The sequence below is a fragment of the Mesocricetus auratus genome, unplaced genomic scaffold (genome assembly GCF_017639785.1).
Source record: "Mesocricetus auratus isolate SY011 unplaced genomic scaffold, BCM_Maur_2.0 Super-Scaffold_100007, whole genome shotgun sequence".
Lineage (NCBI taxonomy): Eukaryota > Metazoa > Chordata > Mammalia > Rodentia > Cricetidae > Mesocricetus > Mesocricetus auratus.
The window spans coordinates 49,928,806-49,953,774 of NW_024429191.1; the positions used below are offsets into that span (position 1 = coordinate 49,928,806).

A 24,969-nucleotide genomic window follows, 5' to 3' on the forward strand; every position below is an offset into this window, starting at 1 on the left:
ATCCCCTATGTGGAAGGATTTGGCAATAGGGTGGGATGGTGGGGGGGAAGGGGAGTGCGGAAGGAGGGGAGGGAGAGGGAACTGGGATTGACATGTAAAACAAGCTATTTAAAATAAATAAAAAATTATTTCTAATGATATTCTGCTATACTCATAGTTTGGTGCCGAGCCCAACTGTCATCAGTGAGGCTTCACCCAGCAACTGATGGGAACAGATGCAGAGAACCACAGCCGAACATTAGGCCAAACTCAGGGAATCCTGCAGAAGAGGAGGAGGAAGGATTGTAAGACCCACAAAGAAACCCATAGAACCAACTACCTGGGCCCATAGAGGCTCACAGAGACTGAACTGACAACCAGGGAGCCCCCATGGGACTGTCCTAGGTTCTTTCTATATTAGAGCTGTGTAACTTGGTCTTCGTGTGAGACTCCTAACTGTGAGAGCAGGGCCTGTCTCTTACTTGGTTGTCTGCTTTTGGGACCCATTCCTCCTGCCAAATTGCCTCATCTAGCCCTACTAGAAGAAGAGGTGCCTAGTCTCACTACAACTTAATATAACCATGGCTGTCTGATATCCATGGGATGCCAGCCTATATGAATCTTAAGAGAAACAGTGGAGGAGGAGCAAATGGCAGGAAGGGGAAAAGTGGGGGTAAGGAACTCTGAAGAGAGGAGCTAGGAGAAACTTTGGTTGGAATGTAAAAACAAATAAATAAAAAGAAAGAAATAAAATGATTTTACACAAAAAGAAAGAAATGATGATGAAGATTCTTCTTCATCCTATAGTATAGACGCATGAATCTTTGGGTCTGAACCCTTCACATACCTGACTGTAGTCTCTGCTGCTTGAATGAGGTCAGGCTGTCACCCATTTCTTCTTCATCTGGGTTCTTAGTAGGAATCATCACATGTGGCTTCCTAGACACAGAGATTTTTTTCCCTCAGATGTCAGGAGAAACAGGAAACCAGGACTGTGTACATGATATCCTGACATAAAATCCAACTCATCTGAATTTGAACTCATGCTTCTTCCCTGAAACAGAATTCTATGAAGGCCCCCATCTTCCCAGGCATCAATGTTGCCTGAACAAGTTCATCTCAACCCTTTCTTTGCTTTAATTTGAATGTGTCCCCCAATGTTTACTTATTAGAAAATTAATCCGCAATGCCACAGGGCTGATAGGATGAAGGAGAAGACACAATGAGGTCACGAGTGCTCTGCCTTCATGAAGGGGTTAATGTCATCATCATAGGAGCGGATTCCTGTGGCCTGACAGGACTTGTCATTAAAGCCAGCTTGGCCTCTCACTCTCATCCTTCCCAGCTGCACAATCAGATGGAAGAGGAAGAAGGGATTCTCTAGATGCAGGGTCCATGCCCTGGCCCTTACCTCTATCCAGAACTGCAAGAAATAATCTCAGTTCTTTATGTTTGGTGCCCAGTGTCAGACATTGTGTCATAGCTGCACAAAACAAATAATCACTCACCCTGAATTCTAATTACCTAGACAGTACCTTCTAACTTCTAATTTCTCTCCTTTCTGTTCTCCATTCTCCCCCTCTGCAGACTCCATTCTTGTCCCAGGATGGAGTGAGCATTGTCCTGAACCACTGCAGCATCCTCTGGCAGGTATCCCTGCTTCTGATCTGGTCCCTTCTAGCCCATTTTCTACATAGTATCTGACCACAAAAAGTGGGTGGAGATTCCATTTCATGACTCTTGAAGTGCTGAAATGCCTCTAATTTCCTCTGGGAGAAACAGAAGGTTCTTAGGATGGTTCACAGTTCTTTCTGCGACTCCTATCCCCCTCCAGGCCCTCCTATGTCACCCTTTCCTGCTCAAATCTAGACCAGTGGCTCTCAAATCACTGTGCTTAAATGTCACCTGGACAGGTGGCTAAATTAGAAAGCTCACTGAGGAATCCTAGCACTCGGGAGGCAGAGGCAGGCGGATCTCTGTGAGTTCGAGGCCGGGCCAGACCGATAGCCTCTGAAACAATACAGAGAAACTCTGTCTCGTAAAAACCAAAAAAACTGGGTACTGGTATGCAGAAGACTGCAGATAGATCCATGTTTATCGCCTTGTACAAAACTTAAGTCCAAATGGATCAAAGATCTCAACATAAATCCAGCCACCCTGAAACTTTTAGGAGAGAAAGTGGGAGATACTCTTCAACAAGTTGGTACAGGAGACCACTTCCTAAACCTAACACCAGTAGCACAGCCACTGAGATCGACAATTAACAAATGGGACCTTCTGAAACTAAATAGCTTCTGTAAGGCAAAGGACACAGTCAAAAAGACAAAAAGGCAGGCCACAGAATGGGAAAAGATATTCACTAACCCTACATCTGACAGAGGGCTAATCTCCAAAATTTACAAAGAACTCGAGAAGCAAGTCTCCAAAACACCAAAGGATCCAATAAAAAGGTGGGGTACAGAACTAAATAGAGAATTCTCAATAGAGGAGGCTAAAATGGCCAAGAGACACTTAAGAAAGTGCTCAACATCCTTAGCCATCAGGGAAATGCAAATCAAAACAACTCTGAGATACCATCTTACTCCTGTCAGAATGGCTAGAATCAAAAACACCGAAGACAATTTATGCTGGAGAGGATGTGGTGAGAGAGGAACACTCCTCCACTGCTGGTGGGAGTGCCGACTCATACAGCCTCTTTGGAAATCAGTATGGAGATTCCTCAGGAAAATGGGAATTAATCTACCACTAGACCCAGCAATTCCACTCTTAGGCATTTATCCAAATGAGGCAGGTTCATACAACAAGGGCATCTGCTCCACTATGTTCATAGCAGCATTGTTTGTAATAGCCAGAACCTGGAAGCAACCTAGATGCCCCTCAACTGAAGAGTGGATAGAGAAAATGTGGTACATTTACACAATGGGGTATTACTCAGCAGGAAAAAACAATGGAATCTTGAAATTCGCAGGGAAATGGATAGCACTGGAAGAAACCATCCTGAGTGAGGTAACCCAGTCGCAAAAAGACAAACATGGTATGTACTCACTCATATATGGATTTTAGACATGGATCAGGATAGTGCCAGTCTGCACTTCCACAGATAGAGAGTCTGGGAAACAGGAAAGAACCTAAAAGATATGCATATATGCATAGTACCCAAGAGAAGAGGATTGAGACAAGATCCTCTGAATGGATGGGGAACACGGCGAGGGGTGGGGGGAGTGGGACCCGGGAAGAATAGAGGGGGTAAAGAGGAAGGGAGTTGGTCATGGGGGAACAGGAAGCTGAGGGGGTGGGGGTAGAATAGGGGGAAGAGGGAATCATAGGATCGAAGACAGATCAGGCACCAGAGTGACCTCGAGTGATCCAAAGGTATAACATCAATTGGCAAGCTAAGCAATAGTGGAGGGACCACCTCGAATGCCCATTCCTGATAATGAACTTGATGTCTATAACCATCCGGGAGCCTTCATCCTGTGACTGATGGAAGCAGAGGCAAACACACAACTAATCACTGAACTGAACCCAAGGAACCCAGTGACAGAGAGAGAGGAGTGATGAGCAAATTGGCAAAGAATGGGCTGGCAAAACCAGCAGAGACAGCTGATCTGAACAGGGGAGTGCTCTTGGACCCCAGACCGACAGTGGGGAGGCCAGCATGGGACTGATTTGGACCCCTCAAATGTGAGTGTCAGTGAGAAGGCCTGGGCAACCTATGGGGCCCTGAGCTGTGGATCAGTGTCTATCCCTGGTATACAAACTATCTTCATGTGCCTATAGCACAAAGAGAGATGCTCTCTCAGCCTGGACTCTTAGGGGAGTGCCTTGACCCTACCAAGAGTAAAATGACAGACTCTAGATATCCCCTATGTGGGAGGATTTGGCAATAGGGTGGGAGGGAGGGGGGGAAGGGGAGTGCGGGAAGAGGGGAGGGAGAGGGAACTGGGATTGACATGTAAAACAAGCTATTTAAAATTAAAATAAAAAATGATAAAAAAAAGAAAGCTCACTGAGGAATCTGCTCCATCAAAGACTCTGAGTCAGCAGGGATGGAGTGGAGCCTAAGAACTTGCATTTCTGTGGAGCTCTCAGGTGATGGCAAAGGAGTACAGATAGTCTCACACATGGTTTCCTGTTCCTCAGTGGAGCTGCTCTCTCTGCTTCCTGATCCTCTGCCTCTGCTTGGAAATTTCTTCTTCTTGGATCAACCCCATATTTCTCATCTTTGGGAGCTCACCTCAGCTTTGGGTGAGGTCAGACAGCCAACCACTGCATTCACAGGGTTTTCAGGTATAATTCTGTGGGCTGTGGGGGAGCAAGTGTCCCTCACTGCTGGTATCCAGTAATAAAAAATGATGGGCCATGTCTGCCTTGTTCATTGATGTGCCCTCAGACCCGAAAACAGAGTATGATGCACAGTTGGTCTTTCTAGAATATTTGTTCAATGAATGGATGACTGTCCTATGTCTATAGGACCCTTCATTTCCCATGTGGCACAACAAGTAGGAACTTGAGGACAGATGGGGTTCGTGAAATTAACTAAACTGGGAGAGAACATGGGGCTTCAGCACAGCTCCTAGGGATGGAAAATGACTTTCCTGACCTGAGGCTTTATATCCCACAGTACAGTGTGTGTGTGTGTGTGCGCACGTGTGTGTGTGTGCGTGTGTACATACTCATGTGTGTATGAGTGCATGTGAGCATGGTGGTTTGGACAGTGATAGCCATAGTGTTTTGCTTTTCTCTTAGAGTTTTTCCTGTATCTTTTTAAAGTGTGGTTTCTGTTTTCAGTGTTGCAGTGGTTGGGTTTACTGGTGCCTACCATTGTCACACTTACTGTACCCAGAGGACTTAACCACTAACTTACCTTTCATATATACTCTTTTTTTTCCTGTGGAAGAACTTATGTAGGCATGTTATATGATTACATTTTTATTAAAAAAGGAAAAAAATCATACAATCTCCCAACACACAGAACCCTTCCTCACTTTGGTTGCTGTGGTTCCCTGGTTTCTTCCTGGCTCATTTTGTCTTTCCTATAGCTTCAGGACCCTTTTCCCACCTCAGCTCTGGAGCAGACACATAGGGCCTGGTTTGGCCAGTAGGAGTTCTGTGTCCACCACTTACCATGTGCTGGAGATGAGCAGCTGTGGATTCTCTGCCTCCAGAGCCCTGAGCTCCATCATCACCTGGTCACTGAGAGGGGCCTGGTCCAGCCTGCAAGCACAAGAGGGGGCTGCTTGTTCTGGGATCCACCACAGGATCATGAGACCTCAGGGTCCAGGATACTGGATCTGTTGTCTGTAGATGGAGTCAGTGAGGAGACTTATTAAGGCTTCTTCTTGAGCCAAAACCAGGACAAAGGATGGAGAGCAGCAGGGTGAGCAGATGGAGATGTGGAGATCTGAATCCTGAGTGAGGACCTTTGGAACATTCCAGAACTGAAATGAGGAGCTGGCCCTTTATAACCTTCCACACAGGTCAGTCATTGGAAACAGACTGTCCCAGGGAAGGGAACATGGCCATAGATGAGGGAACTCAGGTTGACAAAGAGCCACAGAGTAGCCATCATCATTCCTAGTAGCTGGAGGTCATGTCCCTAACTCCATTAGGGATTCTGTACAGAGTATTTCCACAAGCCCTTATAGTGAAATCCCATGGCCCCCCAAGTCTCCAAGCCACTTTCTGTTCCAGAGCTTTCCCCAACTCTGCCTTTTCCTGGGCTGTTGTCCACAGGTCGGCCCAACCAAGCGCTATTTCTCTATCAGACCTCAGAAAAGCCCTCCTGGGTCATTCAATAAAGCAGGTCTTCTCAGAGCATTGGATTCTCATCATACTGTTGACCTTACAGCATTCAACAGAGCTTGTCAATACTGAATCATGGCTCATAGGTGACCTATGTCTGTCTCTTCCCACACAGCTTTAGGAGGACAGAGCCACATGTGTTTGATTGTATCCCTCGTGCCTGGACCAGGGCTTGGCACACAGGGGCCTGATATGAATGCATGCATGCTTCATGAATGAATAAATAATAGTAGCACTGTCCTGGAATAAGGCAAACCTGGGAGTCTGCTAGGATAATAGCCTTGCTAATGCAAATAATTGTACAATGCTACCCACCTGGTATCATCTTTGTTTTTACATATGTATATATTGTGTCATTATAAGCCATGGGATGGGTATGACATTCCATTTGATAGATGAGGAAACTGAGAAGAAAGTGACTTACCCAAGTCTCAGGGTGTTAGTGGCACAGCTGGTCAGGAGTCAGGCTGTCTACACATTATCTGTTCCTTTTTTCCTATGTCTTGTCATCTAGTAACACAACTGTGTCCCTTCCCCTGCCTCCTGCCCAGAGGGACTCTTGGGGGTCTTACTTACCTCAGGATTCTGAGATTGCAGGCAGGATTCCTGAGCCCCTCACACAGTAGCCTCACACCATGGTCACCCAGGTCATTCAGCTGCAGGTCTAGCTCAGTCAGGCTGGATCTGGCCTTGAGCACTGAGGCCAGGTCCTCACAGTGTCTGGATGTGAGGCCACAGTTGACAAGCCTGCGTGGGAGATGCTCACCATCAGCTCTCCAGGGCTCACTGCTCTTGGGAACTGAGCTCAGGTCTCCTTTGGTGAGCCTGGCACGCTGTGTTAGCAGTGCTCAGCTCTCTGGGGTTCCTTTTCTAGTCTGGGTGTGTAATTCCATGCTTCCCACAGCTGAGCATAAGGAGCAGTGGAGAACAGCTTGGGGACCACTGCTCTGTTGCTCCTGGCAATGGCAGAGCTCCACGAGGCCCAGGACAACTCACTGGTCTATTTCAAGAGCCATTTCAAGTGACATTCACCAGACATAGAATAGGACATGATCTCACTTGCCATGTGAAATCTTAGTAAAGATGACATCTATAGAAACAGAGTAGAAGGCTGGTTACAATAGCAGAGAGCAGGAGGAAATGGGGAGATGTTGTCCTTGGGTCTGGAGCTTTCTTCCTTCCTGCTTCACTTAGCCTCTTCCTCTGTGTTCTTCAGTTCTCCTGTGGCCACTTCCTCAGGAAGTTTGCTCCACTGGAGACTTTATGGGTCTGTTTTTAGCAATAGCTAGTGGGGCTCCTTGATGAATGTCAGTCTCCCATGGTCCCCAACAACAGAACCCATTTATTTATCATAACATTCTGACCTCTGTTACAAGTGCGATCAAGAGGGTTTGGTGAATGTTTGATGAGTACCAAGCCTCATCCTAGATTCCGCTTTTGTGTCTGCTCTACTGCTGTCCATCCCTGCTTCAGAGGAGAACCCAGGCCAGACTCACCACAGTGTCTTTAGGTGGCATCCAGGGTATCTCAGGATCCTACAGAGATTCAGTAGTGCAAAGAAGCTCAGTGGATTTCCACTTAGGTCCAATTCCTCCAGGCTTCCTGTGAACTCAAGTGTAGAAAAGAGAACCTGCCAACTGGCATTAGTGATTGGGGTCCACCTGGACCTGAGGGAGACAGACACAGAGAAAAGGAGGGAGAAGGTATGAGGGATGTGACTCATGTATGCATGATCTGAGGTGCACAGCCCCACACAACAGATTAGGTTTCTCTTGCCTGAGCACCAGGCCTCCATATGTCACCCCCAGCTTCTACATGCCTCTTCGCCCCAACATCTGGGTCCTCTCCTCTGGGTGGTTCCTCACCTACATCCTTATCATAGCATGCTGTGTGTTCATTTTGTGTGTCTGTTTCTGACTCAGTCTAGGTGTCCCATAGGGTATGAACAGGTGAATGACATATTTTCTTTTTAGTCGATAGTGCCCAGCACAGGGCCTGGTACGATGGAGGACCTTGGTAATTCAGATAGCTGTCTTCCTTTTCATGTGAATGTACCTGGTCTCCTTTGGAATACAATTCTTTTTTTTTTTTTTTTTTGGTTTTACGAGATAGGGTTTCTCTGTATTGTTTTGGAGGCTGTCGGTCCAGCCTGGCCTCGAACTCACAGAGATCCGCCTGCCTCTGCCTCCCGAGTGCTGGGATTAAAGGAGTGTGCCACCACCGCCCGGCTTCCTTTGGAATACAATTCTAAAGTCTCATAAAAGAAAACTGGAAAGGGGAGATGGGAAGAGAGCTCAGGAGAGGTGGTTGAGAACAACTGTGTGATGGGATGTTGACCATCATTATAAACATGGTTATAAACACCACAGATACGTTGATTCACATGTCCCCCACATCTTTTCAAGAGGAGGGGGAAATGGAGAGATAGATAGATAGAGGCAGGGAGAGACAGAGACACACAAGGAGACAGAGAGAGACAGACAGAGAGGTAAATATACACAGACAGACATAGGCAGAGAGTCAGAAAGAGACACATATATAGAGAGACAAACAGATATACACACAGACACAGAGAGACAGACAGACACTCAGAGTGAGAGACTGAGAGAGAGAAATCATCCTGAGTGATAAGGCATTCCTTTAATGCTAGAAACCAAGCATACAAAGGCAGGAGAATGGTGAATTCTAGGCCTGACTAAGCTACAAATCTGAAGGGGCTGGGAGTAGTTCTGTGCCTGATGTGTGCAACATTAGATCCTAAACACTCCAAACAAAACAATGAAACACACTAAAACCCCTCACGGATCTCAAAACACATATTAGAAATGGCCAACTTTGGATGAAACAGAAAGTATATGATGTTTTAACTTTACAAAATCAAAGAATGTTAGGGAAACCAAACACTAAACTTTTAAAAAGCTTCATTTATTCTTTACTTTATATGTGTGCTTGCATGCTGCTTCTCTGTGTGCATTATATGCATGCAGGAGCCTGCAGAGGCTAGAAGCAGGCACTGAATCCCCTGGGACTGTAGTTAAAGGTGGCTGTGAGCCAGCTTCGTGGTGCTGGGAATGGACGCACCCCCTCTGAAAGTGGTCTCAAATGCAGAGCCACCTGCCGAGCTTTCACAGGACGGCGGTTTTGATGCATGTTAAGTATTTACACTGACTGAAAAAGGAACTTCAGAATGTGCTATTCAAAGAACATGAGGCGCCATTTATGAGCCATAATACAGAAGTTGCTCACCCTGCTAGTTTTGATTCCTTGACTTTGGTCAAGGTCCGTCTCTGTTTTCCTTGTGCACAATGGCCTCCTTTAGGATCTCCCTGTGCTTTGTCTGACTTTTCCCCTCAATTTTACTTTCTCACTAGCAGCCAATACCTTTCCTTTTTCCATGGGGTTGTCCCCAGACTCCTAAGGCCACTGTCCTTTGCAAGCAGGCTGGCGTTCCTCACTGGTCTCTGTCTCTGTGCCTACTCAGAATTCTTCTGAAGCTCCACAGCAGGCCACTCTACTTGTAACCTCTGTATCAAGACCCTTCAAGGCTCACTTTTTATGACCATAGACACCAAGAAACAACTTATACTGGCCAAGAACAGGAAAAAATCCAATTCACTAAGGTATTCTCCTGAGGCAATATCAGAAGATTATTCAGAAAGGTAATGTACTAGACCTTTAGTAACCAGAGAAGACAGCCTTGACTCATAAAGAAAATAAATGTGAATATAAGATAAGAGATATTGTGTGGCTCACTGTTCCCATATAAAAGCATATAGAGAAAAGATTAAAGGGCATATCACATTTTTTTTCTTTCATGTTGTGGATCAAACCCAGGTCTTGGGCGTATTAGGTGTGGTGTTTTGAATGAGATGTAACCCAGTCATGGGCATTTGAATGCTTGGTCCTCAATTGGTGGAACTCTTTGGGGGAGCTTAGAAGGTGTGGCATTGTGGGAGGAACTATGTCACTGGGGGTAGGATTTAAAATTTCAAAGCCTTGAGACATTCCTAGCACACTCTTTCTGCTTCCTGCTTGTGGTTCAAGAAATGGGCTCTCAGTGCTGCCCCAGTACAACCCTTCCCTCTGCCATGGACCCCATCCCTCTGGACCATAAGCCCAAATAAACTCTTCTATAAGTTGCCTTGGCCATGGTGTTTTAACACAGCAAAAGAAAACTAGCCAACACACCAGGCAATCTCTTTACTAAATGAGTAACTATGTAGCCCAGGCTGGCCTGGGACTTCCTTCTTTCTGAGTTTGGGAAGACAGGTGTGCACGACCAAGCTCAGCTACCCCAATTCTTAATGCTTTCCTCTCTGAGGAATGGAATTCTGGAGGATATTAATTTTTGTTGTTTTGATAACTGATAAAATTCTCACTCTTCTACAGTAAGCATGTGTCTTTTAGTTCATCCTATTAATTTAAAATGAGAGTCATTTAGATTACTTCCTATATGTGTGAAACACAGCTTGATTACATTATTCTCTTTGACCCATTTTCTTTTCTCTCCTCATCCTCTTCCTGTTCTCTAACCTTTGATCTACTACTTTTAAGTTATTTGTTTTTCACATAGCTCTTACTGTGTTCAGACTGGTGACAAAGTCCTCAACTCTAGATAACTGGTATGTTCCTGGTTATTGTATGAGTCATGCCCTATGTAATTAGGGTATGTGTCTGTCTTCTCTCCCAGTGTTGAAATCCTTAAGGCAGAAACTGAATTTTTCCTCTTGTGATTGACTGGCAGGGCCTGGCATGAAATCAGTGTTTAATGAATCATTTATAGAGGAGAGAGACAGACATTGATCTGGGGTCACCACTTCTGCATAGTGGTAGGGGGAACCTGGAAGGAGAGATTTACATTGGCGCTAAGATTGGTGGGAAGTTAGGAGTCCTTCAGGCAGAGTGCCAGGGCCACACCATCTTCACTGACACATACAAGGAAGTCTCTGGGCAGGGAAAACATTAGGATGGTCACACATATGCCTCCTGAGGTTAGTAGGAAGTCACTGTCACTGGGGATATGGGATGGTGAGTGTAGGAGCTGAATGAGTGGTTTCTCATAAGTAAAAGATGCTAAGAGAGAGTACCAGGAACTGTGGGCCAATTGAACCTCGTGAAGTGTGAAGATTTGAATCAGAGCAGGTGGGTGGTCCTCACTGAGGCATAGGGAGAGATAAAAGCTCATAGCCCCAACACATAGCACACAGAGGCAAGCAGAGAAAGTGGTCAGATTCAGCAGCTGGATGTCACTGGTGACCTGCATCCTGCTGCCCTGGATCCAGCTAAGAGTGCTGCTGGTGCTGAGAACATGTGTGCTCATGGGATCCACAGGGAAGCTGGAGAGAGGGCTGTGTCTGGATACTCACAGAACCATCCTAGGGGCAGTTCGCATTGGTCCCTGCTGTTCACAACTATTCATCTGAAGCCTCTTCATATGGCGGCAGAACTTAATGCAGAAAGTGACCACCATGAGGTCCATGTCTGTCTGGACCACCATGTACTTCACTCCTGTCTGGAACACTGGGTGTGTCACATCCACTGGGGCATGCAACCTTGTTCCTTGATAAGTGTGCATCACTTCTGTCAGGACCTCCTCATCCTGGATCTCATACAGACAATGGAGTAAATGCAGAGAATATGGTTGATGACAAAGGGTTTCCTCTAGGAGGTGCCACCTCAGGTTCAACTTTGTCTCTGAATTCAACTTGCAGGTAAAGATCTTCTCTATTTCTCTAATCCCCTGTTTACTCAAAAGACCAAATAGGAAGCCCATGGTGGGTGCCTCAAGCAGGTCATGTCTCCCATATAATTTCTTCAGTTGTTCTACAATACTTTCCACATAACCACTTCTCTCATTATAATGTAAAATGTAGGACATTGTTGCAAAGAACTCCTGGAGATACAAGTGTGCAAAGCTGTAACTCAGAGAGCTAGGATGCTTCTGCAGGACACCCATCTTCAGGAAAGAGGCAATGCCATCCTTAGTTAACCCTTGGATCTGAAGATCTATTTCACTGAACTGGGTCTTTCTTCTCCTGATCCCCTCAGCAGCCAGTGAGCATAACTCCCTGAGCTGGGTCCCCAGGGCACCACCTGGAAGAGTCTGGGAAAGGTATTTCAGGCAGAGGTCTGTGGTGGTCCGTGAGGTCAGTGAGAGGTTTCTCCCCTGCTCCATCTGCTGCTTCAGGCAAGAGCAGACTAGCCAGGACACCCAGGGCACCACACACAGTGTTGAGAGCACTGGGTTTGATTTAATCAAGCTAAAAGCTGCAGTTGCTTCTCTTTTCTCTGTGAAATATTTGTAGATATATTTCTTCTGTCCAGACTTGGAGAAGCCTAGAACTTCCACCCAACGTGGCTGCCCCAAAGAAGGAATGAACTTTTGGAGATCTGTGGTCCGAGCTGTGAGGAGCAAGGACGCCCCAGGCAGGACAGATTTCCCCAGCAAACTTCCCAGCAGTCTGTGCACTGGCTGTGGCTGATTCCAGTGCAGACAGAGCTCAGGATTCTTCTCCTCCAATACCCAAGCTGGCTCATCTATGCCATCCAGGATGAAGAGCAGCTTCTCAGGGTGAGACAGGATCTTTCTGATGGGAGCTGCGGGCACAGGCTGGTCTTTGCTTATGAGCTCAGTCAGACTCAGCTGCTTGCACTGGGCCAGCTCTCTGCAGCTGAAGTAGAAGACATGCTGGAAGCGATGCCTGTAGACCTGGCCTTCCTCCCAGGCTCTCCTCACCTGCTTGGCTAGTGTTGACTTCCCAATCCCAGCAGCTCCCTCTAATATGACTAATTGAGGCTCTTCTTGGGTATCTGGAGTTGGGCGAAATAAGTCTTGGATCTCAATCAGATGTTTTCTATCCTCTCCTTTGCTTTTATGCCAGCTTTTCCTGGCTAAGGTCTCCAACCTTCTTGGATAAGATTTTTGTAGAAGTAGTAGCTTTGTGAAATTTTGGAGCAAATCCTTTGTTTTCCAGGACTCAGTCTGGTAAAGATTCTCTCTTCTTCCAATCTGATGCTTGTCTGAAATGAATCATAAATTAGGGAAGAAAGATGGAGCACAAGTGTACACAGTAGAATTATTTTTTTGATTCTTTCCTTTCTTTCTTCCTTTCACCCTTCAATAGCTGGATGAATTTAGGCATCTGTCTAAGCTGTACAACAGACTGATTGTGGGTGCTGGAATGTCCTGAACAGTGCAGTGCAAATAGTGTGAGCTTTAGAACAGAAGTACCTCCTTCAAGTTGTCACTCGACCTATAATAATTCTGTATGACCTTCATCCACACACAAGATAATTGTAAGTGTTTGCTCTGTGTCAATCCTGGTCTTGGGTCTGAGAATAAAGGGAGAGTTCACAGACACAACTCATTCAGTCTATGCAATGATCCACCAGCTCCCCTGAGCTCAGTTTTCCCATCTGTAATTTTGGGGCTGTGGTTTCTCCTGCAGGAGGTCATGGAGTACTGGGGGGGGATTTCAGACAGCGGAGTCAATTTCTGCTCCTGACAGATCCCATTGGGTCCCCACTGTTGCCATCCTGACAACACAATTTTGTAAGTTCTGAGATTGTGGGTCTGAAGGCATAATCTTGGGATGCTTTATAGTTTGTGTTTCAGGTCATGGACTTGCCTCTGTCCCCAGGACTGGCAGCCCCAGGCTTATTTTGTACTGCCTTCCAGATATTAATGGTAACAACAAGCCTTGTTTGTGGCTCCTGTTTGGATGTATTTTTGTTCCCACTGAAACTCATGTAGAAACTCACTTGCCAGTGTAGCAGTAAGAGGATAAGGGTCTAGTGTGTTTGGAGTCATAGGGGCAGGGCCCTTATTAATTGATCAATGCTTTTGTTTTAAGAATGGGCACGCTTTCAGGGGAAGGGGTTCCTTTTCTTCCTGCAGGCACTGGCTTGCCTGTATACTTTTTTTTAGCTAGACAATTTAGCAAACTTTTATTGAAGCCTACATTGTGGTACAGAAATAAATTTCAAACTGACTAAAAGTTCAACACCAATGAAGAGAAACTATGGCACCGAAACTTCCCCTTCAGTAATCACACTAGGATCACTATTCCAAAACTTCCCCTCCTGTAATCACACTAGGATCACTATTCCAAAACTTCCCCTCCTGTAATCACACTAAGATCACTATTCCAAAACTTCCCCTCCTGTAATCACACTAGGATCACTATTCCAAAACTTCCCCTCTTGTAATCACACTAGGATCACTATTCCAAAACTTCCCCTCCTGTAATCACACTAGGATCACTATTCCAAAACTTCCCCTCCTGTAATCACACTAGGATCACTATTCCAAAACTTCCCCTCCTGTAATCACACTAAGATCACTATTCCAAAACTTCCCCTCCTGTAATCACACTAGGATCACTATTCCAAAACTTCCCCTCTTGTAATCACACTAGGATCACTATTCCAAAACTTCCCCTCGTGTAATCACACTAGGATCACTATTCCAAAACTTCCCCTCCTGTAATCACACTAGGATCACTATTCCAAAACTTCCCCTCGTGTAATCACACTAGGATCACTATTCCAAAACTTCCCCTCCTGTAATCACACTAAGATCACTATTCCAAAACTTCCCCTCCTGTAATCACACTAGGATCACTATTCCAAAACTTCCCCTCCTGTAATCACACTAGGATCACTATTCCAAAACTTCCCCTCTTGTAATCACACTAGGATCACTATTCCAAAACTTCCCCTCCTGTAATCACACTAGGATCACTATTCCAAAACTTCCCCTCCTGTAATCACACTAGGATCACTATTCCAAAACTTCCCCTCCTGTAATCACACTAGGATCACTATTCCAAAACTTCCCCTCCTGTAATCACACTAGGATCACTATTCCAAAACTTCCCCTCCTGTAATCACACTAGGATCACTATTCAATCTATAGTTTGTTTTCTAAGTTTTCCCCCTATGCAAATTTCAACATTAGAATTCATAAATTCTACCAGATTGGGGAATCAGACCTCAAACCAACAAAATCTACTGGGTTACAAAATCCAGATTAAGTAAGCACCGGTACTTTAAATGGCAGTTCAAAACATTAGGTGCTATGCTCAATACAGAATCAAACAGATAAAGCTGACTGGAGGCTTTCCCAGGGAAGCATTCAGTCAAAAACATGTTTAAAGTAAAAATCTAGATAAGTTCCAACCACTTGATTCCAAATCAAGTAGATTCAATTTTTAGAAATGCTAAAAATGTGTTTCATTGTAAAGGAACAAAACATCACTGATCAGTTCAGAAACTACCAAGAAAACAGTACAAGGGCAATAGAAAATTCAGTCCATTTTGCTCTTCTCCCAGCTGTATAGATGCCATAATATTGCAAATGCCATGAACATGCTGACCCTTGAAAGCCTGTATTTCTAGTTCCCTTACCTATTTCAGAATATTCTGTTGTTTTGTGTGTTCATACATTTGCTACCTGGCTGAGTAACCTGGATAGTCCTCACTCTGGGCAGTCATTCATTTGATCATGTGAACACCATGGTAAAAGAAGACCACACAGGAATGGGTGAAGTCAGAACAGCTCACAGGAGTCACAAAAACACACAACTTCTAAGTCACAGATGGAAACGCTACAGACTCTCCTTGGAGTCAATTTTTCCTTTAGTAGAAGTCGGTAGCAACAGGTTAAAAGTTGACTGCATGTACTGGGGTCAGAATGTCCAGGATCAAATATCTGCTTTGACTTAGTGGACTTCCTCCTGTCACTCACTACTTAATAAGTTTGTGAAAGCATGGCAGGAACTCCATTAAAGTTGATTAAAGTGCACTGCATAGCCTACTGTTTTCATAAAGTGATTTTTTAAGTGGGTTCTCCCTGCTAACCACACCTGGAGAGAAAATTCTTTTCATTTGATACATTTAGTTTTGTCATTTATCTTTCACAGTTCATGTCAATAAGAAGGCAAATTCTTATGTCTAAAAAAAAATAAGCCAGGTACCATCTCCAAACTCCCTCCAGCGGGGTACTTGTAAGCCCAGTGTAACAGTGTATTGATTTAATGGGGGGGGTGGGTTGAAGGAAGAGGGAAAGAAAGACACAGTTGGTGAGAGAAGAAATCAATCATAGGGCTATAAATACAGGAACAACTACTAAATGGTAGAATACAAAACAATAACTGGAATCAGCATTTTCTTGCAAGGACTCAGCTTGTAGAAGAAAACCTTTAATCACCATAGCATAAAACACCTATATGAAGTAAAAATGGGTTTTGAAGCCGGGCGGTGGTGGCACACGCCTTTAATCCCAGCACTCGGGATTAAACTCTGTGAGTTTGAGTCCAGGCTGGACCAACAGCCTCCAAAACAATACAGAGAAACCCTGTCTTGTAAAACCAAAAAAGAAAAAAAATTGGTTTTGAAAAACGTTAGTAGAGAATATGCTCTAGAAAGTGGAGGTAAAGATGTAAAAATTTTGGCAGCAATTTAATAGAACAGTCACAGATGGTCAGGTGAGGCCAGCATGTAATGAGGACGAAAGCTTTGTCTGTGGGGGATTCTGGACGATGCCTGCAGAAGTATTGCACTATACATAAAGCAAACTGAATCATTTTCACAAGTGTTGTAAAGATTCATACAATCAAAGTTCTTTTCTACACGCACTTGAATTCCATAGCAAGAGTGGCTTAGAACACCTAAACACAGAAGAGAGCACTCATGCAAGATATCTAACTCCTTGATATAATAATGCATACACTTCAAAATGGTTACACCCAGGGCTTTCTGCAACCACATGGTGGTGCCCATGAAATACCTGGCCCCCACAATCAACATCTAGAAAGCAGCCAGGACCACCTGTGTGTTTTCTCTTTTTGCGATTTTTCTTCTTCATTTTTCTTAATCAACTCTGCTGTTGTTGCTGCTTCTCAGCAAAACTGGTAAAAGCAAGATTATAATTATTGAACATAGCACTCTGGCAATTAAGACGTTTAAAACCTTTAATCTTCTGGGGGTGAAGAAAGCACTGTGCAACATTTAGAACTCTGATCAACAACCTTTCTGATCAGGTCATCATAGGAGGCCCTTCTTAGGTTTGTTTTGACGCTAACATAAGAGAATTCTGGTTCTGCAGTGACCTGAATAGTTCAATATGTCCCATCTGATTTCATTCCATTCATTGAGTAGCCACAAGGATTGAACAGTGTGGCATCCACGACAGAGCCTGGTATCAGATCACAAATTGCACTCTCACAAGTGACATCCTTTGTAGTCCCACCACCTTTCATGTAGAACTGGTCCATAACAGCTGGGTCGAGCTCACTCATCAGAATTGCCAGGGTTTGATCTGGCTGATTGATTACTTGGCTCTCTGGGAAATCCAAAGTATATAAGTACCAACAGTCAGAAATCATATGTCCCATACAATATGCGGCTCCATTTGGGAAAACTGCATTAAGAAACTCCATTTCTTCCTGGAAATTTTGGTGTGGGTACCCTTGGTGAGAAGGCTTCATGAAATTCTTACGAGAATAAAAGAAGCTTTGAATGGAGTCAAACCCATTGTAATCCCTAGCAAGCTTCAACAGGGGAGCCGGTGCTTTCAGTAACTGGGTGGTACCACATCTCTTCAAAATCAAACATCTCTTGGAGACAAACATACGTCTTCATCACACGTATGATTGAGCATTGCACATCCTTCAAAAGGAAATCCCACACAGATCTCAAGATGGTGCCAAGATCCCCAGATCCCTGGCTTGTGTCGGAATGCTGCCTGGAGAACCAGATCCCTTGCAGTTTCTCCGTCCCTTTGGAAAAGTGTGCAGCTTCTATCACCATGAGACTAGTGAACAACCAACAACCACAGAAAATATACTAGATTAAATCTCTTCTTCCACTGCTCCCACCACCGATTGGGATGTTCCAGCTACGTTACTAAAGTTCAGGTTCCTTTTTTTGCTATAATTTTATATTAACTTAAAAAAACTAATAAAAATTTCACAGATGTTTTTGCGAGCAAAATTTAAACATGAGTTTGTTGGAAATAGAGGCAGATATAGTTCAGTCTCTTGTAGTCTGTTGCTTTCCCATTAGAGAAATTTGAGTCAGTGCTAGCTAATTTTGCTAGCCACACTGTGTAAGTCTCGTTTTTTTAAAAGCTGAGCAGTCATAGTCTCTACTTGGACTTCCAGACACCAGAACTATAATTTAAAATACATGTTCTAAATAAACAACAAAAACCAAACCACTGGGCATGATGTAGTCCTATAATTCATCCTGTAATTGATAATATGTAACAGAGAAGCCATTTCAACCACCCTGCATGCCAGGAACCTCTAATCCAATGAGCTGTTCAGTTACAGTGACTTCTTATTCCTCAAATCTTCATAGTTGCAATTTTTGTTTCCAAGGCTACTGAATTCCACAGATGTTATTGCATTTGTGTGTTTCTATAGATGCCTCAAGTCCTTCCTATTTTTCTTTTTCCCTTTCTGTTCTGAATGGGGGAGTGGTGGGACTGATTAAGTGAGTTGATGTCTTTTAAGCCTGGGTCATATTTTAAGTCCCTGGATTCTACAAGCTTACTTCAAGCTGGCAGTAGAAGGAATGCTTATTTTCCGAGTGTAGCTCAGATTGTGAAGGTGGTATCTTCTGCTGCGCAGAGGCAGTATTGCTCAAGGTCAGGCCCTTGGCACTCATAGTCTGTACTCTCCTGGCTTTAGAGTAGCTGCCCTCATTGCTCTGATGTCAGAGAGAGGGTGACAGAGGTGTGAAGTGTGTGAATTGCGACAGTGAAGGCTGAATACAGTTCTTCGACTTCTCTATGCCTTGCTTTCCTTGTCCCCAAGGTGAGAAAACAGCCATTTCCCTCTCAAGTGTGTGTGTGTGGGTGGGGGGGGGAGGATTTAAGCACAAGTGGGCAGCCAGTGAAGCCCTGGACACAGGGCCTGACGTGAGTGGGTTCTCAGCAAACACCTGATGACCCTGTGACCAATGGGAAGTGAGTGATGAGGGATCCTGTGCTAATGGATTCTCCTGCCTGTCAGTTCCCTGCCCAGAGAGCCAGCTGTGTTCTTGTGCTGGCAAAGACACTGTCCTCAACTCCAAGAGCCTGGTGGTAGTGGTGCCCTGCCCAGCAGTGAGATTCCAGGGACAGGATTTCTAGGGTGGTGCCAAGGGCTTCCAGGTCTGGGGTGCTACACCTGTGCACATTTCCCCAGGGGACTGAATCTTTGCTCACACCTTTGTGGCTCCTTAAGGAGCTCATCTCACCTGAGCAGTGAATTTCATCTTTCAGCTGGAGGCCACCTTGTCCTAACAGCATCCTGATTGCAGTGCTACAGGTTGGGAGGAGGTTCCCAGTTCTCAGACAACCCCTTTGATGGTTGACTCGTGGTCTAGAAATTCATGGTCTGGGGATGTGGCTATAAAAGTTTGGTGAAGGTGTTGAGTATGGCTTCCCCAGTGAGAAAGAACAGGGAAGAAACAGCCAGTTCCCCGACACCCACTGTGCTTCAGACACTTACATTTTGAACTCTTACAATAATCCTGTGAGATGGCATGAGGGCTAGTATTGTCAATGTCACAGAAACAAGGCACCTAGCAGAAATGTCCCGGGGAGGACATGTGATGGATAGGTTATGTGGCACTATTTGAGGCCTGGAGTCTTGGACCGAATAAAAAGATAAAGTGAGCTGAGCACCAGCATTTGGTGGGGGATGCTCTTCTGTATATATCTTTTTCTTATTGGTTGATGTACAAGTACAAGAAGCTTACAGAACACCAAATAGACTGGACCACAAAAGAGTCTCCTTGCCACATAATAATTAAAACACCAAATATACAAAGTAAAGAAAGAATATTAAGAGCAGAAAAGGAAAAAGACCAAGTAACATATAAAGGCAGACCTGTCAGAATTACACCTGATTTCTTAATGGAAACTCTGGAAGCTAGAAGGTCCTGGATACATGTTCTACAAACACTAAGAGACCACGGATGACATCCCAGACTACTATACCCAGAAAAGCTTTCTATTACTTAGATGGAGAAAACAAGACATTCCATGACAAAACTGTATTTAAACAATACATATCCATAAATCCAGTCCGACAGAGAGTACTGGAAGGGAAACTCCAACCCAGGGAAGTTAACAATACTCACAAAAATGCAGGCAATAGATAATCCCACTTTACCAAAAGCCAAAAGAAAAAATGGATGGGGGAGTATCCACACATAATGCCACCACCACCACCAAACCCAAAACAAACAAGAATTAACAATCAATGGTTATTAATATCCCTCAATATCAATGGTCTTAACTCACCTATAAAAAGACACAGGCTACTAACAGAATGGATAGGAAGACAGAATCCATACTTTTGTTGCATACAAGAAGCATACCTCAACTTCAAAGACCGATGTAAACTCAGAGCAAATGGTTGTGAAGATATTTTCCAATCAAATGGACCTAAGAAACTAGCTATTATAGCTATCCTAATATCTAACAAATTAGACTTCAAACTAAAATTAATCAAAAGAGATGAAGAAGGTCATTTCATATTCATCACAGGAAAAATCCATTAAGATGAAGTCTCAATTCTGAAAATCTATGTAACAAATACAAAGGCACCCACATTTGTAAAAGAGACATTACTAAAACTAAAATCATATGTAAAACCCCACACACTTATAGTGGGAGACTTCAACATCCCACTCTCACCACTGGACAGGATTACCAGACAAACTTAACAAAGAACAAAGGAACTAACAGAAGCCATGAATCAATTGGGTTTAAAAGATATCTATTGAACATTCCATCCAAACACAAAGGAATACACCTTTTTCTCAGTGCCACTTGGAACCTACTCTAAAATCGACCACATACTCGGCAACAAAACAAACCTCAACAGATAAAAAGAGATTGGAATGACCCCACATATCTTATATGCTATAAAGTTAGAATTCACCACCAACACAAATTGCAGACACCTTACAAACTCAAGGAAATTGAACGATGTGCAATTGCATCATTCCTGGGTGAAGGAAGAAACAAAGAAAGAAATTAAAGACTTCCTAGAATTCAATGAAAATGAAGACACAACATACCTAAACTTATGGGACACTTGGAAAGCAGTGCTAAGAGGAAATTCATAGCACTAAGTGCCCACATGAAGAAACTGGAGAATAGTTACACTAGAGAATTAATGGCACAACTGAAAGCTCTAGAACAAAAAGAAGCAAACTCATCCTGGAGGAGTAGACCCCAGGAAATAATCAAATTGCGGGCTGAAATCAATAAACTTAAAACCAAGAAAATAATACAAATAATCAATGAAACAAAGAGTTAGTTCTTGGAGAAAATCAACAAGATAGACAAACCTTTATACAAACTTACCAAGAGGCAGAGAGTGAACATGCAAATTAACAAAATCAGAAATGAAAAGGGGAACATAACAACGGACACTGAGGAAATCCAGAGATTCATCAGGTCACACTTTGAAAACCTGTACTCCACAAAATTGGAAAATTTAAAGGAAATGGAAAAATTTCTAGATATATATCACTTACCAAAATTAAATCAAGAACAGATAAGCAATTTAAATAGATGTATAACCCCTTATGAAATAGAAGCTGTCATCAAAAGTCTCCCAACCCAAAAAACCTCAGGGCTAGATGGTTTCACTGCAGAAGTCTACCAGAGTTCGAAGAGCTAGTACCAATACTCCTCAAAGTGTTCTACACAATAGAAACAGAAGGTTCATTGCCAAACTCTTTTTATGAGGCTACAATTATCTTGGTACCCAAACCACACAAAGTCACAACTAAAAAAGAGAACTACAGACCAATATTCCTCATGAACATTGATGCAAAAATACTCAATAAAATACTGGCAAATCGAATCCAAGAACACATCAGAAAAGTCATCCACCATGATCAATTAGGCTTTATCCCAGGGATGTAGGAATGGTTCAACATAAGAAAATCCATTAATATAATTCGCCATATAAACAAACTCCAAAAGAAAAACCACATGATCATCCCACTAGATGCTGAAAAAGTCTGACAAAATCCAACACAAATTCATGATAAAGGTCTTGGAGAGATCAGGGATAACAGGAACATAACTAAACATGATAAAGGTAATATACAGCAAGCCCACAGTCAACATCAAACTAAATGGAGAGAAACTAAACTTAATTCCTCTAAAACCAGGAACAAGACAAGGCTGTCCACTTTCTCCATATCTCTTCAATATTGTACTTGAAGTCCTAGCTAGAGCAACAAGATGACAAAGGAGATCAAGGGGATAGAAATTGGAAAGGAAGATGTCAAACTTTCACTATTTGCAGATGATATGATAGTATACTTAAGTGACCCTAAAAATTCTACCAGGGAACTCCTACAGTTGATAAACACCTGCAGCAAAGTGGGAGGATACAAGATTAACTGAAAAAAGTCAGTAGCCCTTCTATATATAGATGATAAATGGGCTGAGAAAGAAATCAGAGAAGCATCACTCTTTACAGTTGCCACAAACAACATAGAATATCTTGGGGGTAACTCTAACCAAACATGTGAAAGACCTGTATGACAAGAACTTTGGGTCTTTAAAGAAAGAAATAAAAGAAGATACCAGAAAATGGAAAGATCCCATGCTATTGGATAGGTAGTATCAACATAGTAAAAATGGCAGTCTTATCAAAAGCAATCTACAGATTCAATGCAATCCCCATCAAAATATCTGCACAATTCTTCACAGACCTTAAAAGAACAATACTCAATTTCTTATGGAAAAACAAAAAACCCAGGATAGCCAAAACAACCCTGTACAATAAAGGAACTTCCTAAGGTATCACCACTCCCGATTTCAAACTCTACTATAGAGCAATAGTAATGAAAATAGCTTGGTATTGTCACAAAAACAGACATGTAGACCAATGGAATAGAATTGAAAACCCTGATATTAATCCACACAGCTTTGATCGCCTGATTTTTGACAAAGAACCTAAAATTATACAATGGAAAAAAGAAAGCATCTTCAACAAATGGTGCTGGCATAACTGGATGCTGACATGAAGAAAATTGCAGATATATCCTTATCTATTGCCATGCACAAAACTTAAGTTCAAGTGGGTCAAAGACCTCAAAATAAATCCAATCACACGGAACCTCTTAGAAGAGAAAGTGGGAAGTACCCTTGAACAAATTGGTACAGGAAGTCACTTCCTGAACATAATGCCAGCAGCACAGACACTGAGATTGACAATTAATAAATGGGACCTCCTGAAACTGAGAAGCTTCTGTAAGGCAAATGGCACAGCCAACAAGATAAAATGGCAGCCCCCAGAATGGGAAAGATTTTCCCCAACCCTACATCAGACATATGGCTGACTTCTAAAATATACAAAGAACTCAAGAAGCTAGTCACTAAAACACCAAATAATCCAATAAAAAGTGGGGTACAGAACCAAATAGTGAATTCTCAATAGAGGAATCTAAAATGGCTGAAAGACACATAAGAACATGCTCAACATCCTTAGCCATCAGGGAAATGCAAATCAAAACAACTCTGAGATACCACCATACACCTGTCAGAATGGCTAAAATAAAATACCAATGACAGTTTATGCTGGAGAGGATGTGAAGAAAGGGGAACACCCCCCTTCATTGCTTGTGGGAATGCAAAATTGTACAACCACTTTGGAAATCAGTATGTTGGTTTCTCAGGATAATGGAAATCAGTCTATCACAAGATCCAGCAATTTCACTCTTGGGCATATACCCAAAAGATGCACATTCATACAACAAGGATGTCTGTTCAACTGTGTTCATAACAGAGATTTTTTTGTAATAGCCAGAACCTGGAAGCAACTTAGATGCCCCTCAACCAAAGAATGGATGGAGAAAATGTGGTACATTTACAAAATGGAGTACTATGCAGTTGGAAAAAACAATGAAATCTTGAAATTCACAGGAAAATGGATGGAACTGGAAGAAACCATCCTGAGTGAGGGAACACCATCTCAGAAAGACGCCCAGCCTGCAGGGCCAATCAACAGGGACCCTAGGGGAGGGGGTGAGAATGGGGGGACAGGAGATTTGAGAGACGGAGACAAGACAGGATTCTGATCAAGTCTCATTTATTAAAGTATCAACAGGACTTAAGTAGGGCAAGTGGCAGAAGGGCGGGGAGCAGAAGTTCTCCTTCGCAGGGTATATTGCAAGGAGACAAATCTTGTGGCTGGGGCAGTTGGGACTGCAGGCAGGCCTTGATGATATGCTTTACAGGAAGATAAGCAGAGATGGAAAAATAGAAACTTAACTAAGTGTTAGTCTCTAAGAGTGCAGTAGGAATATTAAGATGGCTTTTATTATGCTATCCTTATTTAGGGCCCTCCACAGAAAGACAAACATGTTATGTACTCACTCATATATGGATATTAGACATAGAGCAAAGAACTACCAACCTACAATCCACACTTGCAGAGAAGCTAAGAAACAAGGAGGACCCTAAGAGAGACATTCATGGTCCCCTGGAAAAGGTGAAAGGATCAAGAGCTCCTGAGAAAATTGGGAGCACAGGAGGATGGGGGAGGGAGGAAAAGGGGAAGTGGAGCGGGGAGGAGAACATGACTGATCAGGAAGATTGAGTTGGGGGAAGAATAGAGGAGAGCAACAAAAGAGGTACCTTAATAGAGGGAGCCATTATAGGTTTAAAGAGAAATCTGGCACTAGGGAAATGTCCAGAGACCCACAAGGATAACCACAACTAAGAATCTAAGCAATAGTGGAGAGGCTACCTTAAACGCCCTTTCCGTATAATGAATTGATGACTACCTAGAGCCTTCATCAGGTAGCTGATGGAAGCAGAAGCAGACACCCACAGCTAAGCACCGAACTCGTAGAATCCAGTTATAAAGAGGAAGGAGGGATGAGCAAAGGGGTCAAGACTATGCTGGAGAAACCCAGAGAAACAGCTGACCTGACAAAATGACACTACACAGACCCCACTCATAAAGCTGGGGAACCAGTATTGAACTGAACCAAGCCTTCTGAATGTGGGAGTCACTTAGCAGGCCTGGATAGTCCATGGGAACTCTGACAGTGGAGCCAGTATTTATCCCTAGTACACAAATGGACTTTGGGAGCCCATTCCCCATGAGGGATACTCTCTTAGCCTAGATACATAGGGGAGGTCCTAGGCCCTTTCCC

At 43.5% G+C, this 24,969-nt stretch overlaps 1 protein-coding gene and 1 pseudogene across 1 annotated transcript in view; both read right to left on the reverse strand.

Annotated features, from left to right (window-relative positions):
- The window catches only part of LOC106020903 (NACHT, LRR and PYD domains-containing protein 1a-like), a 65,662-nt gene that overhangs the window by 24,218 nt on the left and 16,475 nt on the right, over positions 1–24,969 (reverse strand). The window contains 5 exon segments of the mRNA XM_013111425.3: positions 827–918; positions 5,107–5,196; positions 6,361–6,531; positions 7,281–7,451; positions 11,151–12,804. Of these exon segments, the coding sequence (XP_012966879.3) occupies positions 827–918; positions 5,107–5,196; positions 6,361–6,531; positions 7,281–7,451; positions 11,151–12,804 (2,178 nt within the window).
- On the reverse strand, positions 16,229–19,523 carry LOC110340444 (annotated as a pseudogene).